This window comes from Pteronotus mesoamericanus, unplaced genomic scaffold (assembly GCF_021234165.1).
Source record: "Pteronotus mesoamericanus isolate MK-2021 breed Mesoamerican mustached bat unplaced genomic scaffold, CSHL_Meso_final contig_657, whole genome shotgun sequence".
Taxonomy (NCBI): domain Eukaryota; kingdom Metazoa; phylum Chordata; class Mammalia; order Chiroptera; family Mormoopidae; genus Pteronotus; species Pteronotus mesoamericanus.
In genome coordinates this window covers 787555-807527 of record NW_026555229.1, presented here as the reverse complement: position 1 = coordinate 807527, position 19973 = coordinate 787555, and the positions used below count along the sequence as shown (strand labels likewise).

General features: G+C 36.9%; 1 protein-coding gene across 1 annotated transcript in view; it reads left to right on the top strand.

The window, feature by feature from the left end:
* BLNK (B cell linker) overlaps positions 1 to 9585 on the top strand; it is a 72210-nt gene extending 62625 nt beyond the window's left edge. Inside the window, exons 14-17 of the mRNA XM_054581293.1 lie at positions 1500 to 1576; positions 2410 to 2493; positions 4580 to 4735; positions 9258 to 9585. Coding sequence (XP_054437268.1) covers positions 1500 to 1576; positions 2410 to 2493; positions 4580 to 4735; positions 9258 to 9377 — 437 coding nt within the window. The 3' untranslated portion in view covers positions 9378 to 9585. The remainder of the gene's footprint in view (positions 1 to 1499; positions 1577 to 2409; positions 2494 to 4579; positions 4736 to 9257) is intronic.
* The last annotated feature ends 10388 nt before the right edge of the window (positions 9586 to 19973 follow it).

Sequence of the window (19973 nt, the reverse complement as noted above, 5' to 3'; positions counted from 1 at the left end):
TTAATAAACGGTAATTGTGATTGCTCTAGTCAAAACCCGAGCGTCACCCTTGATTTCTTGCTCGCTTTCTTCCACCACATTCCAGCTATTTCTTCAAAATGTGTCTGGAATCCAACAACTCTCACTGCTTCCTTCGATGCCACCTGTTTTCTAGCCACATCATCTCCTGCCAGGGCTTGCAGAACACTGAACTGGCCTCTTCTCTCTGTTCTTACTGCCTTTCTCTATTTTGAACCCTGCAGCTAGACTGACCTTGTTAAAAGCAGGCAGATCACATTATTATTATTCTGTTCAAATCCTCCAAAGGCTTCACATACTATGCTTGTTTAAGCTCAAGTCATGCCAAGAGGTTCACCAGGTCCTACAAATCTGGTCCCTTCATTACTTCCTGTGGGACTTGATCCCTTATTGCTCTGTCCTTTCCTCACTGCACTGCAGGCACAGTGGCCCCTCGCAAGTCCTCAAATATGCCAGGCCTGGCGGTCACTGCTCCTTCTACCTGGAGCATTCTTTCCTCGGATATCACATGGCTGCCTCCTCTCTCTCCATTTGCAGATCTTACTTAAATGCCTCCTCAGCGAGACCGGCTTTCCCTGATCAGCATATTTAAACGTACTCCTTGTCTGAGGCTGTCTCCAGCCCCCTTCCCTGCTTATTTTTCTCCAGAGCACTTGTGACTTTGTAATATTATATATGTATTTATGTCTTTATTGCCTGTCTCACTTCATTAAAATTTAAGCTCCAGGATGCCAGAGCATTTTGTTGTTCTGTTGACTTTTATATTCCCAATGCCTTGATTTATGGAAGGCACATAATCATGAATGCATGAATAAATGAATTCATGAATGAATGAACAAATGAAAGCAGCTCAGTATTTTCTCTATTTCATGTGTCTTTACACTTAGACTGAGTTTATACCTTAAGGCAGCAATTCTCAAACATTTTGGTCTTGGGACCACTTAACACTCTTAAAATCAGACCTAAAATAATTTGGTTTATATATTTCTATTGATGTTAAATGCATTCATTAAAACATACATTTAAAACATATTTATTAATCCATTAAGATATTAAACTCACATGTTACCATAACGTTTTCATGAAAAATAATTATATCTAACAAAAACAATTAGTCGGAAGAGTGGCATTGTTTTACATTTTTAAAACCTCTATAATGCCTGGAATAACAGAGATAATTGAATTCTCCTATCTGATTCTACAGTCAATCTGTTGCAATTCATTCTTCTGGTTGAAGTATATGACGAAAACTGGGCTTCGCAGAGATATGTACTTGGAAAAATCCCCCAAAAGGATCTTGGGAATTCCAGGCATCCTCAGACCATGCTTTGAGAACCATTGCTCTTAAGGTTTTTTTTTTGGTGTGTGTGAGACTTTTCAGTGTGTGTGTCCCCTGCAGCACCTCCCATACTGTTGTGATATAGGCATAGGAACTGCTCAAGAAATAATAAAGATGCCTTGATTTTTCAAATCCCTTTCAGGGTTTCCAGAAGGGGGCAGCCCAACTGTGGATGTTCCATTACCCAGCTTTTCGTCTAATTCCAATATGTCGGAACAGGTATGAGAAGAACTCTTATTTGTTACCATAAGCTGCAGGAAAGGGCAGGTCTTCTTATAAGAGACAGTTTGGAGTGAAGCCTGAGAACAGACTCTATTTTAAGTTGGCTTGTGAGCTGTCATTTGCTGATGGGCACAGAATACAATTTTTTTTCAGTTATTAAGACCTTTCTCCATTTGTTCCAATCTGTATTCTAGATTCCCTAAATAACAAGTTGTGGTTCTTCAAAATCATAAAAGAAATGTGTTGCTTTTTGTTGTTCTTCCCCTCACATAACTTCTCTTAAAACTATGTAATTTTCTGAGAATAGATCTGTGGAGGCATATGATATTAAAACACACAAAACAGCATAGGATCTAAAAAGAGAAGGGACTCTCTGTGCCCTTGGACAAGTCTCTCTAGGTTTTCTCCAAAGTAAAACAGGGATGACAGCATTTATCCTTCTTGCCTTCAAAGTAGTTACAAGAATCATATAACATTTATAAAAAACACTTTGGAAATTAAAAAGCACCCCACAAAGCAAAAACAATGAGGTCACAATGGAAAGGGAGATTATAAATTATTTAGGAGAAAGGAATAAATGGTTCAGGAATCTGTAGCAGGATTTATTTCTTATGTTCAATTACTAAGGTTAGTAGCTAAGGCCAAATGGGAAAAAAGTCAATTATATAACCCTGTAATTGATCAAAGAAGGCATAAGCTCATTACAAATTACTGGTCCACATGTAGTTAGGCCTGTCTTGGTAATGCAAAATGGGACTGTTTTTCATGCACCAGAGGTACAGTATCACTGAAGGATCATCTCATGCTTAACAATTCCCTCTATTTCACAGGAAGCTGAGGTTCACTGTAAGCCATGGTACGCTGGTGCCTGTGATCGGAAGTCTGCTGAAGAGGCATTATACAGATCAAACAAGGTTTGGCCATTTTTAAATCTCATATCCTGTCCTCAGCCTATAATAGGCACAGTTGTCATCCTAATATTAATAATATGCTAATTAAATAACTGCAACAATTATGGATGCTGGGATCTTTTTTCTTTACTTTCTCGAGGAATTGCCATCCCCTCCTCTCTTTCAAGCATTTTCTCCTTTGTTCGTCCATCTCATCTCTATTTGTCCTTTCGTCTCAACAAGGATTCATAGGTTTCCCTGCTCTCCAAATAGTGGGAGAGAAGAAGGCTCCAGGGAGCGATCTCAGGAAAACTTTTTGCTACATGAGATCCATTCAGGAGTGCAAAGTAACAGCCTATTTTGGGTCAATGCATGGGATAAAAGTTGAGGTCAAGATGGCACAGAGTACCTGGAAGGAGATTTTAGAAGTATCCAAGCCCAGTCATGTAGGAACACTAGGGACAGTTTTGACAATCCAAGATTAAAGTACCATTTTTCCCTTTCTTTCCTTTTCCCCTCCCACATTTTTCACTTGCACCCTACTCTGTCAGAATATGTGATAAATACATACTATTTTTGCCACCCTCATTTTAATCCTAATGCTACAATTAAATATATTAAATGCTTTCCATTATTCCCTTTGCTGGCTTCCAAGGTTATCTCTTTTTGTTCAATGAAGCTTACCTTTTACTAGATTCTCAGGGAGAACTGTGTTTACGTTATTCCATGAATTCTTGTACATTCAAAACGTTTTTTCATAGCCTGATACCTGGACAAAAATTTGGCTGGTTATAAAATCCTTGGCTTGAGTTTTTTTAAGTGTTGCTCCACTAGATTGGCTTGTTCTGCCTGATGCTAATGTTATTTTCTTGCCATTATATGTAATTTAATATTTTGGTCTAAAACGCTGCAGACTTTTTGTTTTTAAAATTTAATAGTTTTATCAGAATATGTCTCTGAGTTGAATTCCAGGTCAATTTTTTCAGATAGACGGAAGCCTTTCAACAAATAAAGTTTTCTCTTATTTCCTATACATTTTCTTAAATTAGAATCTTAAAGGGTCATTATGTTTCATTGTTTTGTTTTGCTTTTTTTCTTCAAGAACTAAAATTACACACATCTTGGACCTTTTTTGTCTTTCTTTCATTCCAACCAACCTGACTCTTGTTATACTTCTTTTTTTAAATCTTCCCCAACCTTCTCTATCTTGGTGGTTTCCATGCCTGCCTTCAGAGATTAATTAAATCTTCATTTGAGATAAGATTGTCTTTATTTTCTTTGAAGAGTCTGATCAACTGTTGTTGCATTTTTCTTCCTGCTTTTTGTCCATTTTTAGTTCATAATTTTTGAATCTATGATTCTAGAATATTTTATAAAATATTTAACCAAATTTTGAATGTTGTGTTACAGTTTTTATCTGCTTCAATATAAGTTATTGGGGAGAGAATTTTTGTCAGCTGAAATATTTTTATTCCAAATTTCTACTTTCTTCTTACAAGTACTTTGGAATAAAATGTGTTTGATCGTTTTTGTGTGTTTTTTTTTTTTTTATTCACAGGCAACTTGTGGACATGGTTCTTTGTTTAAGAGTACCCTCTAGGTTTGATCTTAATGTATCTCTTCAGACATTCTAAAGCCTATAAACATAATATCTTATTTAGCGCATCAAGAAGTGCATTGAGTGCTGGCTGGTGTGGCTCAGGTTCCGGGTTCAGTTCTTGGTCAGGGCATGTACAGGAGGCAACCGATCAATGGTTCTCTCTTGCATTGATGTTTCTCTGTCTCCTTTTCCTCTCTCCCATCTTCTCTCTCTAAAAGCAATGAAAAAATGTCCTTAGGTGAGGATTTAAAAAAAAGTGCATTGATTTTACTCAGGATTTTCTGTAAGCATATGTAAACATAGGTAAATATAGAAGATAAGTTTATATTTTGTATTAGTATGTAATTTACTTAAGCATTTTCTTGGAAAATAATAAAACAAACTTATCAATAATAAAATCATATAGCTAAATAACTATATTTTAAACATAGGTATTTTTCATAAACTAATTTCAACCTGTAGAGATATAAGTAATACTAACCATAATTATGCTTTTTGTTTAATAAACAGGATGGATCATTTCTTATTCGGAAAAGCTCTGGCCATGATTCCAAACAACCATATACATTAGTTGTATTTTTTAATAAGAGGGTTTATAATGTCCCTGTGCGATTTATTGAAGCCACAAAACAGTATGCTTTGGGCAGAAAGAAAAATGGTGAAGAGGTCAGTAATATCTCTTTTAATCCAACTCTATAACTATGTATTGAACACAATGGCATCATGCTGTATTAGAAACTAGAGAAGAGGAGAAAGGATATAAGAGTAATTGGTCCACATGCACACATTATAAACAGATGAAGTACTGTGTTTGGGGAGTATATCCTATGAGAGAACAAAAAGGAGGAAAGGCTGGTATAATGTAAGGGTCACACTTGAGGCCTTTTACCTTGCTACTTAGTGGGGTCAGTCTGACTCAGTATTCTAGTCCAGGTGAACATAAAAATCAACATTAAAATGTCAAGTAGAATTAATATTGTAAACATTGAGGTCAGTGTCCAGAGCTCCTAAGAACTAGGATCTCAACTCAAATACACGGTGGATGACCAGGGAGAGATTAGAAGAGATTCAGTAACCTGAGTTGAAACATTAGGCTATACCTTTGGGCCAGAATAAGTTTTTGGGCTTTCAGCATTACAGTAGGTCTTAAATACTAACCAAACATGAACTTCAATTCCTCTTTAATCTGGACCAAATTCAATGCTTACCATAGCTACATTTAGCCAGTTTGTTCCTATAAGTGAGCCCTGAAATATTGACTGGAATAACACATGAATGGTCAGAAAGGGAGTGATACTTGTTCTGGTCTTGAATGATGGGTTGAATTATAGGTAGAATGAAAGTTGAAATGGATGAGAAGAAAAGTGGAAAGAACCTAAGAAGAGAAAATAGTATTTTAAAAGTTCAAAATATTTATATTTACTTTCAATATTCTTTCAGAAGGAACTATATCCATTCCAAACTCAGCAATTGTTAGGAAGTGTCATAATTTCTGAAATATTTGTCTTCTCCACTAGATAAGGCCAGGGACTAGACTATCCCTTGCTCACCTCTCTATTTCTAGAACCATTGCACACTGGCTGGCTTCAATGGATGCTTGATAAGTACTTATTATTAAATGAATGGATTTGTTGATTGAGTGATTACAGAGAGGAGGATAACATTTGTAAAATGAACTGATAAGGTCTTATGTCAATTAGTGTACTCTTTATTTTTCTTTTGAAAAAATGTGGTAAAAACACATATAATAAAATTTACCATATTAACTCAGTGTACAGTCTAGTAGTATTACATATACTTACAATGTGGTGAAACAGATCTCCAGAACTTTTATTTTGCATATCTGAAGCTCTGTTGAACAAATCCACTTCCCCACTCTCCACAGTCTCTGGAAACCACCCTTTTACTTTTTATTTCTATGAACCTGACTACTTTAGATACCTCCTATGAGCAGGATCACATAATACAGTGTTTGTTCTTTTGTGACTGCCTTATTTCATGTAGCATAATATCCTCAAGTTTCATCCATGTTGTAGCATGACAAGATTGCTTTCCTTTTTGAGGTTGCCTAGTATTCCATTGTATTATGTACCACATTCTGTTTATCCACTCATCTGCTGATGAACTTTTGGGTTGCTTCTACCTCTTGGCTATTTTAAATAGTGCTGCTATGAACATGGGTGTGCAGATATCTCTTCAAGACCCTGCTTTCAATTCTTCTAGATAAATATCCAGAAGTGGGATTGCTAAGTCATATGGTAGTTCTATTTTTAATTTTGAAAGGAACATCCATGTTGTTTACCATAGTGATTGCATCATTTTATAATCCTACCAAGAGTGCACAAGGGATCCAACTTTTCCACATCCCTGCCAAGACTTGTTTTTTTTTTCTTAATAGTAACTATCCTAATGGGTGATTTCATCATGGTTTTGATTTACATTTCTCTGATGATAGTCATGTTGAGCATCTTTTCATGTTCATTGGTCCTTTGTATATCACCTTTGAAGAAGTGCCTATTCAAGCCCTTTTCCAATTTTAAAATCAGGTTATTTGATCTTTTGTTGTTGAGTTGTGGGAGTTCTTCATTATTCTGGATCATTAACCCCTTATCAGATATACAATTTACAACTATTTTCCCCCATTTCATAGGTTACCTTTCACTCTGTTGATTGTGACCTTTGAGTGACAGAAGTTTTTAAGTTTGATGTAGTCCTATTTGTCTATTTTTGTTTTGGTTGCCTGTGTTTTTGGTGTCATATCCAAGAAATCATTGCCAAATACAATCTCATGAAGATTGTCTCCAATATTTTCTTCTATGAGTTTTTATAGTTTAGGGTTTTATTTTGCTTTTAATTAAGTCTCAGATAGTTAAAAAATGCAAAACTCTTGAATCTGAAACCACAAACACTGATCCAGATTAAACTTGGGTTTAAAAATATAGATTGCATTATCATTTAACATCAGTGAAATTTTAACGACTGTCTGCTTTTTCCTGCTCACAAAACCTTCATTTTCATTACAACCTTTATCTGGCAAATCTTTTCAAATAAATGCTCATAATAGTAGTAATCAGTGGTAGGAGATGGTGGTGATCCTAGCAGGACTTTCAATGGGTGGTTTCATTCTAAAGCCTCCCCATGGGTCCCATACTTCTGTAAGAGGCTTAAAGGATGTGTGAGGGAGCTGTTCTCTTTGGAGGTCCTGAAATTCTGGTAAACAGGGATTCCTCTTGGTCTAAAGAATCTTCATCCCTACCTCAGAATGGATAGATCAGAGCTTTATCTCTCTTCCCACATATCCAGCCTATGGATACCAAAATAAATAGTATATTACTATAGTGGCATCTGGAAGTATTGACAGAATCCATTAAACTCTTACTTAAATTACCTGTAATAGAAAGATTATATCTCCTATTTACTGAACATCTGAATGAAAAATGCAAACTTTAGTCACATGATGTCAACCCTAAGGATATTTAGAAAAGCCTGTCTGTATTTGTGTTTGGGTATATATGGGTAAAAAAAGCAACCAGTTGATTAATTGTTTAACTCTTTATGTAACTGTTTTGGCATTGTGTAGATGTAGTATTGAGTAGTTCTATAGCTCTGATATCTGTTTGTATTTTTTAATTGATTATGAGATTTTCAGTTATCAAACAAGTTCTTTGTCCATGTATGAATATCTCAAATACACTGAATTAGTTTAGACAAGAAAATAAAAGGAGCACAGAGGGGAAATGCAAGTAAATTAGTCTCAATTCTTAATGTAATTAAACGTAAAAAATAGGTCAATAACACTACCTACTACAAGAATTTCAACCCAACCTCCTTCTTCAACCATTAAATCTCCAAGCAATACTAAAAAATATTCAGGGACCAGGAAAGAATGAGATGTTTAAGTATAGCAACCCTCTCTTATGTTTCTTGGGTTCAGAACACACTTTTTCCCTTGGAATCCACTTCAAGGAGGTTGTGCTGTTTCATTTCTGGTTCTTTAGTCCATAAATTTAACTTCCAAGTGAATCAGTTTAAAAACATACTATGTCAAACAAATTGAATGAAAGTCTTTATGCATATCATTAGCAATTGCAAGACGGCTGAATGATTAAAGAGAAAGAAAGAAAGAAAAACTGCAGATACTCAAAGGTCCCCATCTCTCACCTCTCCACACTGACCTAATATTCAGATAGCCAATTATCTAAAAGGCAACTGCTATTTCCTTTGAAAAAGTTGACGAATATTGTGAATACTTTATTTTATTCAATATATAGATATTTGGAAGCTATCCAAGGAATTAATATAGCTTTTTAAAATTTTATATTCCAGATGTTTGTCTTTATCTAAAAATTAAGAAAAAATAAAATCAAGTGATGATAATTGCTAAATTTATGGCACTGTTGCAAAATAATTATCACTTTTTAAAAAGTGCCTCTAAATGCATTTATTTGATGATTGTGCGCTTGTAGCATTTTTGTATAATCAATGAATTTGATTTCATGGTCTGCGTTGTATTTATTTTACCTTTCATTTAAAACATTGACCATTTTAAGAAAAAAATAAGATAACCTTAAAATCTAGAGAACAGTTATTAACATGGAAAAATAAATATGTATGGTAAAAGCCTAGCATGAAGTTCCATTTTCAATTAGGCACTAATTTACCTCTAAACTTACTGGGTGCTAAAGCAAAAATGAAAATATGAATGTTTACAAAGCTTTGCTTATTTATTCAAAAAAGAAAACAAGAAGGAAAACATGAATTTTTCTAGGAAATACTGTTTCCTCATGCTAAATTCTAAGGTTAATTTATTGTATCAGTCCTTGTATCTAAGACTGTGCAACCTAATAGTAAATAATGTAGAGAAATTCACTGTATGACAGTTTTACACTTGACAATACATAAAAAGATAATATTAAAAGATTGTGTCGTAATTCAATGAAGTAGTTTCTCTAAGTACTTACACTAATTGAAGCTGTCAATTGTGTATTTAGTCTTACTGAATACAGGAAAGGCCAAGGTCTGCCACCTTGAAGGTTATAGTCTTTGTTAAATTAGACATTTTGGGGTACAATGTCAGCTGGGACCTAATAACTGACTAACTGGAGAAAATGGGAAAAGATGGGGGGGAGTGAAGCTCAAAGTTAATATAAATGCCAATGTGTAATTAATCTATGTTTTCTTGCTCTAGTACTTTGGAAGTGTTGCTGAAATTATCAAGAACCATCAACACAGCCCCCTGGTTCTTATCGACAGTCAAAATAACACAAAGGATTCCACAAGACTGAAATATGCAGTTAAAGTTTCATAAATTTTCTAAAAAAGGAAGTCAACATCATTGCTTCAGACATTTGCTCTATTTCTACTTATAAGAAAAAGTCCCGAAGATTCGTATTTTGGATTATTGATCATCCAGTAATAAAATAGAAGACAGAGGCAGCTATTCAGATGGTCACCTGTTTCCTTATAAGAAGCTCACATGGACTTGTTCTATTGCCTGACCTGATGAACTGTTAATATCTGGTGAGGTGAAGTTATAATGCTATTAATATTCTCCAAATAAACATTCTTATTTAAAAGGAACAGGTGTAAAGTATTTTCAGTTATGTAAGAAAATTATACTCTTTTCAAAATAAGAAAATAATCTTGGATAAAACAAAGCAGCTGGAAATTTAAGCCACTACACTGCTCACTGGTACACTAATGTAACTAAGATAGCTACTGTCAATGTTTAACAATTATCTCTTGGTTACGATTTTTATTTGTAGAAATTAAAATATAGATAATTTACAATAGTTATAAGTACAGATAATGGAGGAAGGTGTAATGATTCCAACTATGAGAAATGTATATAAATATGGCCTTTCTAGGAGTTTTTGTCCATGGTTATGTTAGTTTTGCTTACTAAAATAATTATACCCTCTTTGATCTGCACATCTATTAATTGGACACTAAACTTGATATAAGGTTCAAAGTAAGATGAGCATAAAACTAGGTCAAATTCCTAGAGAAACAGAATAAGGGCAGGAATGCAGACTGATGAACACAAAAGATACCATTTTGAGCAGCCCTAACTGAAATCTTAGCTCACCCCAGAAATGTATTTATACTTTGTATTTTTATTCTACTTGTACTTTAGACAGCATTAAAATGATAATCAAATAATTAAGGTAAGTCTAATAATTAAATGAGGAATGTACTTGATCACTGAATAAGACAGCAATCTCTGAAAGGATTTTGAAAGGCTGGAAGGTAACGATTTCAGAGTAACTCACAGACTCACCTGTAAAGATAAGTGTATTTTTAAATGTCATATGCTATCATGATTACTATTTATAAGTTGTCGTGTTCCCCAAAGAAAGATATGTTGATGTCCGGACCCCTAGTACCTCAGAAGTGTACTTATGTGGTCTTCACAGATGTAGTCAAATTAAGATGAGGTTATTAGGCCCTGGTAGGTATGCCTCAGTGGACTGAGTGCCAGCCCGTGAACTGATAGGTCACTGGTTTGATTCCCAGTTAGGGCACCTGACTGGGTTGCGGGCCAGGTCCCCAGCTGGAGGCATGCAAGAGGCAATGAATCCATGTATCTCCCACCCATTGATGTCTCTCCTCATTCTCCCTCCTTTCCCCTTTCTCTGAAAGTAAATAAATAAAATCTTTAAAAAGACGAGGTTATTAGGGTGGGCCCTAATCCAATATGATTGGTATCTTTATAAAAAGGGGGAATTTGGACACAGAATCAGACATACACAGAGGGAAGACAAAGTAAAGAGATACTCAGGGAAGATGTCACATGAAGACAGAGGATTAGAGTGATGTACTTACAAGCCCAGGAGTGCTGAAGATTGCCAGTAAACCACCAGAAGCTAGTAAGAGGCAATGAAGGGTTGCCCTAGAGGTTTCAGAGGGAACAAGGCCCTACTGACATCTTGACTTCAGGTTTCTAGCTTACAGAACTAGAAGACAATACATTTCTGTTCTTTATTCACCCCACTTTTAGTACTTCATTATGGAAGCACCAGGAAACTAATATACTCCATACACATTTTTGACAATGGAATCAGATATAAACAGGTTTTAGAAATTTTGTTTGGAAAGCTCTCTCTCTTTTCCTTCTATGAAAAAAATGGAATCATTTAGAATGTACTAAAAGAGATAATTCACCTTTTAAGGGAAACTGAATTTATCTTTTCTAAAGCAAAGTATCCATTTGTAGTGTGAAGTTACGTCCTTTCTAGTTCATCAGTTTTCCTCGGTGTTACATGGAATAATTTTCTAGTTAAGTAAATCCTCACTAATTCCTTTTGGTACCACAAAGATCCTGGCTCCATAACAAACTCTTCTGCCCCATCCCTAATCTCTCCTCCTCCAAGTGGCCTGTTCCATCCAGCTAGGTGGAAGAGCACAGTCATGAGGGTGTATTAATCCACAATCAGTTGACATTCAGCACTGCTGGTGTGGATTTCTTGGAGCAGAGGTTGTGAGAAGTTCTGGGAGATTAAATCAATCTCTGCTGAGGGATCCACTCCACAAAACTGGCACAAGCACCTAATCCAAGACAGTAGTCTTCCCCTTACCCCCACCTCATACAAGAAGTCCACTGGAAGGCTGCTCTATACACTTCTGTAAAACTCACCTCTGCAGGTGGTATAGGCTTCTCTATGACACTAGAAAAGCCTTCAAGAGATCTCAAAGGCCCTGTCCGTGATGTTCAATGCTTGGCAAATACATGGTTTTGCATAGGATGAGTTTCAGGCAGACTAGGTAGTAGAATCACACTTCCAGTCGCGAAGTACACTACATAGCAACTGAAGGAAACTAATTACTCCGGTTCCTGTTTTCTGTTTCAAGGATATTGCAAACTAGATTGCAGCTTCAGCAGTAGGAAGGCTGTTCAAGTTTGTTCAAATGGACAATGGAGATGAGAAGACTAGGCCTATAGCCATCAGAAGCCTGATGGGCTATTATGAACTAGCCAGGACAATGGTTCAGAGACTGTGCTTTCTGGAAGTTAAACCACTCTTACTGTAGCTGTGACAGACTTGCCTAAAAGAGAGCCCCAGAGAACAGAATGCAGAGATGTGAAGCAAAGCCAGCACTGCAAGAGACATCATCTAAAAGAAACGTTGAATTCCTGCCTTCAAAATCGTCTTAAGGTGTCATATAACAGCCTCTAGGCAGGACTTCATAGAAACCACTAAAAGACCTGCTTCCCAGCAAGGTTAGTTGCACTGAATGCCCTTAACAATCAGCAGCTGTATCCAACCACAAGGTGAGACAGCACTGGCTTCAGAGCTAGATCTGGATACCCTGTCAGGGGAGTCCAACCTGCAGCCCGTGGGCTGCATGCAGCCCAGGATGGCTATAAATACAGCCCAACACAAAATTGTAAATTTACTTTAAACCTTTTTTTTTGCTCATCAGTTTTCATTAGTATTTATGTATTTAGTGTGTGGCCCAAAACAGCTCTTCTTCTCCCATTGTGGCCCAAAGACACCAAAAGGTTGGACACCCCTGCACCTAGGTCTTCCATTTATCAGGATGGTATCAGGCGTGTTTCTTAACACTCTAAGCTTCAGTTTCTACATTTGTATTCTGGTAATGATACAAGAGTTAAGATAAGCTAGTATATGTTAAATGCATTTAGTTGAACCTAATAAACATTAGTTCCTACTCTCCTAACCAAAATCTCCTTTGCAGAGGCAAAAAGTAGTCTTTGGACTTTTCCAATAAGCCTACCTGTAAATATTTTTCAACAGCCCTGGCCAGGTAGCTCAGTTGGTTAAAGTGTTGCCCTGGAGTGCCAAGGTTGCAGGTTCAATCCCTAGTCAGGGCACATGCAGGGGTCAATGAATGCATGAATGGGTGGAACAATAAACGAATTGTTTATTCCCTTCCACTCTCTGTAAAATCAATTTTTTAAAAAGTTAACTATTTTTGAACATTTAATAATTTTAATTGTCTCAGGAAAGTCCCAAATATTTCTTTACATTCATCGTCATTAATCTTTTAGTTTTCACAAAATTCTTTGAGAATATGATGAGAGCTATGGGTCCTTGCCCCAAGTGAAAAATGTATTTATACATACACACAAAATCTCATCAAATTTCAAGAGATGCATGGGCCACTAGGGCCTCTCCATGAACCACAGATTCAAAGAGCCAAGGCTAAGGATGCTTGTCCTACATTGTCTTCAATTTCAAAGCATCAAGATGGACATACTATTCTACTAAAGACCTGAATGACCTTAAAAGTAACACCTCCATTAGCTGAGAAGTAGGATACTCCTGTGATTTTATGCAAGGGCTTGGAATGAATTGCCTCTATCTCTGCTTCTAATCCAAGTTCCACCAATAACATTGTATAAACTTGTACAAATTGTCTTGGCTTTCTCATATGTAAAATGGAGAATGATAATGCAGCCTACTTCATAGAGTTGTTCAATGAGTACATTAAATATTGTAAAATTTCAAAGTGATTACTATTTTTTCATTCACCCAGCCAACATTTATGGAGCTTGCCATATGCATGTCAGGTATATGAAATGTAAAAATAATCTCAAATCCTTGAAGGTATCTAAATGGCCACTCAAGTATCTTTTAAAATCAGAGTTATCATTTTATAAAAATATCAAACAGAACTGTTATCCAGGATGATTATCGTACTTGAAATAATGACAATTAGAGTAACCCTTGTTTAAAAAAATGTAAAGTGAATAGAAGTCCGTACTCAAAATCACTTACCTGTTATCTCAAGTGCAATGCTGCATTCTCTTTTTCCCCTAGAAAAGTGTAGAACTTTTTTTCTTACCTGTTATCTTTTTCTTACCTGTAAGTGGGCCCGTTAGGCCTGGACTCTGAGCATGCTTGATCTATCCCTTACCAGCTGTATAATCTTAAACAAAATATTCAATGAACTTGTTTTCTCATTTGCCTTGTAGGGTTTTTATGAGAATAATAGATACAAATACCTAGGACATAGTAGGTCCCAATAAATGCTAACACCACAGATGAAGTTTCAAATACTCCACTTGTAGATCTAGAAGGACATAATTTGAAGATTATCATCACAGATCTCTCATGAGAAGATATGGGCTTACAGTATGGTAGTGACCAGGGTCCTATAAACGGGTATAAGGGAAATGTCTAAGGATGAACACAAGAAAGTTAACTGACTGCATATTGGGAATAGAGAAGAAATGTAAGTTCATACTAACTACAGTTTCAAGCGTGACTAACTAGATGAAAAGACGTGCCTATTTTGAGCTTCATGTTGCTTCTTTGATCTTTGGATTTATAGTTCTCATAAAATTTAAAAAATAAAATTTCAATAATCCTTCAAATACTCTTTTTCCTGTCCTTCTCCTCCTCCCTTTTTGGGACCATGGTTTCACGAATGTTGCACTCTTTGATACTGCCCCACAGTGAGGCAGTCATGGAGATGCACTGTTTGGATCTCCCATCAAGAAAAACTTGGCATTCAGCTCTGAGGAGTGTAATTCACCAATAGCCTTTGGTTCTCAGGTCGAGAATCTGCCTTGGGTTTTGAGCCAAGACTTTCCTCTTCCTAGGCAGCCCTCCGTCCGGCCATTTCTGCTCAGAATGGAACTCCCTCTAAGAGACAGTCTTTAACCTCGAGCACCCATTGGGTTGGCTGACTATCAGTGACGCATGGCAGTCTAAGGTTCTCTATACCAAACTTGCTTCCACTCACCATTTTTCTTTCACCAGTATCAGATCTGCATTATGGTCTGAAAGCTCTTCTCGCTCAGTCTTACTTCCTCCCCTTTCACCTTTCCAAGGAATTACTGCCCAATAAAACTCTTAACACTCCAAACTCCGTTCAGCATCTTCTCCCCAGAAAACCCAACTGACAAAGTTAGTACCAGGAGTTGTCCAAGAGAGGAGGTAATAAATCTGGGGTCTTTGGACCAGATTACTCACCACTTGCATGGCAATGAGGACCCCATACTAGGGGCGTTTGAATCATCCCTGGTACAAAGTGGCAACTCAATTGCTAATCTCCTGCAGTGGGAGAAAAGAAGAAAGCTGAAGACCAAACTCAGGATTTAATAGAGCTGCTGATCTTCAAAGAATATTTAATGCTAAACCAAGACAGATCTGTTTTGCCAAGGTCAGAGTCCTAGTTCAGAAAACCTGGGACCCTGACAGACGGGATGAGTACACCTGGTGATGAATGGTGGCAAATCCCTCACTGGTGGTGAGTGGCATGAATTATTTAGCTTCTCCTACTCCTCTGAACCCTGAGTCTGCAGGGATACCCAGTCTCAATAAGAACTAGCACTCTGCCCATGTGGAAAGATACCGCAGAGTCCTCTCCCCTACAAGGCAACAGAAATTCCCCTCAGGATATGTCTTCACCTCCATCCTGGCTGCCAAGCCACGAAAACCACCTATGAAATATGCTGGCCTGCTGAGGCAAGAAAATAAATTCTGAAGGAGATGGAAGAATTAGGCACCATGAGCTGACAGGAAGTGACGAGTACCATGGGACTAGATTTTGAGAATGCTTAAGCAAAGGAGCCAGAATATAAGACTGGATAAGGAAGAATTTATTAACATAAGGGAAATTCTCAGGATACAGGACTAAACACCCTAGCAAAAGCCCTAGGGAATATGCAAACTCATTGGGTGGCTCTTGGAAAACCAGAGAAAGTGGTGACCTTCACTGATTTGAGGCTGAAATGCCTGAATTACAATGGCAGATAGTGGAGGAAAGGAATTGAAAACTCAGGGAAGGGTGGATGTATTATGTAAAGGCAGAAGACCCACCAGAGAACTATGTTCAAGAGGACAAGGGTGTTCCCCAAGGCCGTCAGAAGTGCACTGATAAGAGCAGAATGAGCATTACTAAGAAAGTCATTGGTGCTCCTGCTCCACTGGCCAGGGATAATAGTACCTGGGGCTAATTTTCATAAATACCAGCACAATGACAGCAGTGCTTAATTATCAGAAGCCAGGGGGCTCAATTATCATAACAATTGACAAAATCTGAGTTCCAGTAGTCAAGGGGGCTTAACTCACAGAGTTGTGGAGGTTAAGAAACATAACCACTGAGGCAGAATATGGGCAGCCAATAAGGGTGTTGTTTCATATATATATATATATAAATCCCTTCCTGGTCCCAGTGTGTTTTTTTATCCTTTCAGTGGCTTAGTGATGCCCAGAGACAATCACTACCCAGTGAGTTTCTCAGCTACCTAGTAGGTCACTTTTTTCAGACCAGTTCTGGCCTGTGAGATTCTCCACTGAGCATTTGTGCTATCCTCCAGGCCACCAGTTTCTGCTAATTGGCTTGAGCCCACCAATGCTCGCCAGTGAATTTCTTTCAGCCACCCAGTAGGCTTCAGCTGGGCCACGCTCTCTAGTTTCTCTGCCACCCAGTGGGACGACTTCCTGTGGACCAGCGGAAGGCTGCTCACAGCTTCCAGCAAGTTTCTTTAACACTCAGCAGGCTGTCACAGCAGACCAGCTCTAGCTGACCAGCACCCCACACTGAGTTTCACAGCCACTGGATTGATTACTCCGACAGACCAGCACAGCTCTGCACCCTCTGGTGAATTTCTTCACTATCAGCAAGCTGAACAAACCTGTGGCAGCTACAACCTCTTCAGTAAGGTCTTAATCTCAGACAGGAGGGTAGGGAGCCCTATTCTAAGTACTTAAGTTTCTTTCTTGTTTATTCTCTCAATCTTATAAATAGTAGCTAATTCCTGCATTCACCATTTCTGTACTCCTTAGCATCCAGTTTTCCCTTTCTAATAGTTAACCAATTTTTACCAGTTGATAATTTTAATGGTGTTATTGAGATATAATTCACATACTATAAAACTTACCCACTTACAACTATGTAATTCAGTGGGTTTTACTATATTTGGAGCTGTGCAACCATTACCACAATCTGTTTAGAACATTCTCACCTCAAAAAAAAAATCCCATACCCATAACCAGACACTCCATTCTCCAATAACGTCCACTGCAGCCAACCACTAATCTATTTTGTATCTATAGATTTACATACTCTTAATATTTCATATGAATGGAATTACATAACATGTGGTCCTTTGCAACTGGCTTCTTTCATTTAGCGTATGTTCAAGGTTCACACATGCTATAGCATGTATCAGTACTCCATTTCTTTTTATCACTGAATATTATTATGTAGATATAACATATTCCATTTACCCATTTATCAGCAGTTGATAGAGTTGTTTCCACTTTTTAAAAGGCTACTGTAGATAATGCTGCTATAAAGACTTGTGTACAAGTTTTTGAGTGGATATGTTTTTCATTTCTTCAGAGAATATATATAGAAGTAGAATTGCTGTCATATAGTAACAATGTTTAACGATTTGAGGAATGTCCAACTGCTTCTTAAAGTGGCTACATTTTACATTCTTACCTGCAATGTTCCAACTTCACATACTCACCAGCACTTGTCATTGTACCTCTTTTTGATTATACCCATCCTAAAGGATATAAGGTAGTATTCTCATTGTGGTTTTCATTTGCATTTTCTAATGATTAAAGATATTAACTATATTTTCATGTGGTTATGAGCTATTTGTGTATATTCTTTGGAGAATATATACTCAAATCCTTTGACCATTTTTTACTTTTTAATTTTTGAACTATAATCATTTTTATATATTGAGTACAATTCCCTTAACAGGTATATGATTTGAAAATATTTTCTCCCATTCTGTGGGCTATCTTTTCACTTTTCTGAGTTCTTTAAAACACAAGTTTTTCATTTTAGTAAATTCCAACGTATCTACCTTTTTTTGTTTGTGCTCCTGGTGTCTTACTTAAGAAGCTGTTCTCTAATTCAAGATCACAAAGATTTATGCCCATGTTTGTAACATTTTTACAGCTCCCTCTCCTAAGATCTTTGATCCATTTTAATTTTTATGTATGCTGTGAAGTAGGCGTCCACATATAGTCTTTGACATGTGGATATCCAGTTGTCCCAGCATCTGTTGGAAGACTATACTTTCCACATTGAATTGTCTTGGCATTCTGGTCAAAAATCAATTGATCATAACGATGACTGGTGTGGCTCAGTGGGCTGAGCGCAGGCCTGCAAACTAAAGGGTTGCCAGTTCAATTCCCAGTCAGGGCACATGCCTGGGTTGCAGGCAAGGTCCCCAGTAGGGGGTGCGTGGAATGCAACCACACATTGATGTTTTTCTCCTTCTCTTTCTCCCTCCTTTTCCCTCTGTAGAAATAAAAATTTTAAAAAAACTTTTATAAAAATCAATTGATCATAAATGTATCGATTTCTGGACTCCAAATTCTATTCCACTGACCTACATATTTATTCTTATTTCAGAACTACACTATCTTGATTACAGAATTGTGGTTTCAAAATGGAGTTATGAGTTTTCCAACTTTATTCTTCTTTTCAAAATTACTTTGTCTATTATGGATCCCTTGCATTTCCACAAGAATTTTAGAATCATCTTGTCAATTTCTGCAAAAAAAAAAAGTAGCTAGAAATGATATGAATTGCATCAAATCTATGGATCAATTTGGGGAGTACTGCTGTCTTGACAAAATTAAGCCTTTGATCCATGAACATTGGAAGTCTCTACACATATTCAGGTCTTCCTTAACTTCTTTTAAAAATAATTTGTAGTTTTTGTATAACAGTCTTCCATTTCTTTTGTCAAATTTATTCCTAAGTAATTTATTCCTTTAGATCTCTTGTAAATGGAATTTTTCTTAATTTCATTTTAGGATTGTTCATTGCTAATGTATATAAGTAGAATTGATTTTTCTGTTGATCTTGTATTCTGTACTCTTGCTGATATCATTTATTAGTTGAGTTTTTAGTGGATTTCTTAGGGTTTTCTACATACATGGTCATGTCATCTAAAAAGGTATTTTTAATTCTTCCTTTCCTATCTGAATGCCTTTTGTTTCTTTTATCTGCCTAATTATCCTGACTAGAACCACTAATACAGTATTTAATAGCAGCAGTGAAAGTGGACATCCTTCCTTGTTCCTAATTTTAAAGGAAAAGTTGTCTTTCACCTTTTTGTTTGATGTTAGCCATAACCCTGAAAATAAAAGCCCCCATTCCCGGTAACAGAGGGAACAGCACAGAACTCGCTCACAAAGAATTGTAATTATTTGTTTTGACCAGTTTGGTAATTCCTAGAAGACTGGCTTTTGCCTAACTTGAAGCTGGCCCAGAACTAAAGCTGCTACCTAGGGGAAATTCTGAAAACACAAACAAGCAAAGGACTTAGTTGCTGTAGCCTTAAGTGATAGGTAACATTTGAGGTAAATAGACTAACCAAAAAGTTAGGTAGGAAAGGCTGGGAAATGAGGTGCCCAAAGGGCTTTGTAAAGCTCCAACATATTCCTGGGAATCTAGAAAGCTGCATGCATGCCCAGGTCATGTGTGTGCTGAGGAAAGACCTGAGAAAGCCCTAAGCTGTCATCTCCTCTGACATGGAGGCTGTGCCAAAGTATGAGGTGAAGGCAAAGGCAGAGGTGTGAAGTGCCTGGATGAGTGTTGAAGATCCACCACAAAAGCACAGAGTCCACTGGCACACAGTGGGAGATTTTTCCATTTGGGGTATTTAAGGAAATCTCTAATTACTGACAGACCATTAAGCTAAAATAACAGACTTTGGTGGCCACACACGACAAAGAACAGAGACTTTAAAAATTAATTTGGAAAGGTTACTAACAAACAAACAACTATAATAAGCAGCAACAACAAACTTTGGGGCAGGGAAGGAGAGAGGTAGAGAATCTGATTTTTAGAATTGCCACAAAGGATATTTTAAATACCCTATTTTCAACAACAAATTACAAGGCATGCAAAGAAAAAGTACTGCCCATACATAGCAATCAACAGAAATGCTGAGAAA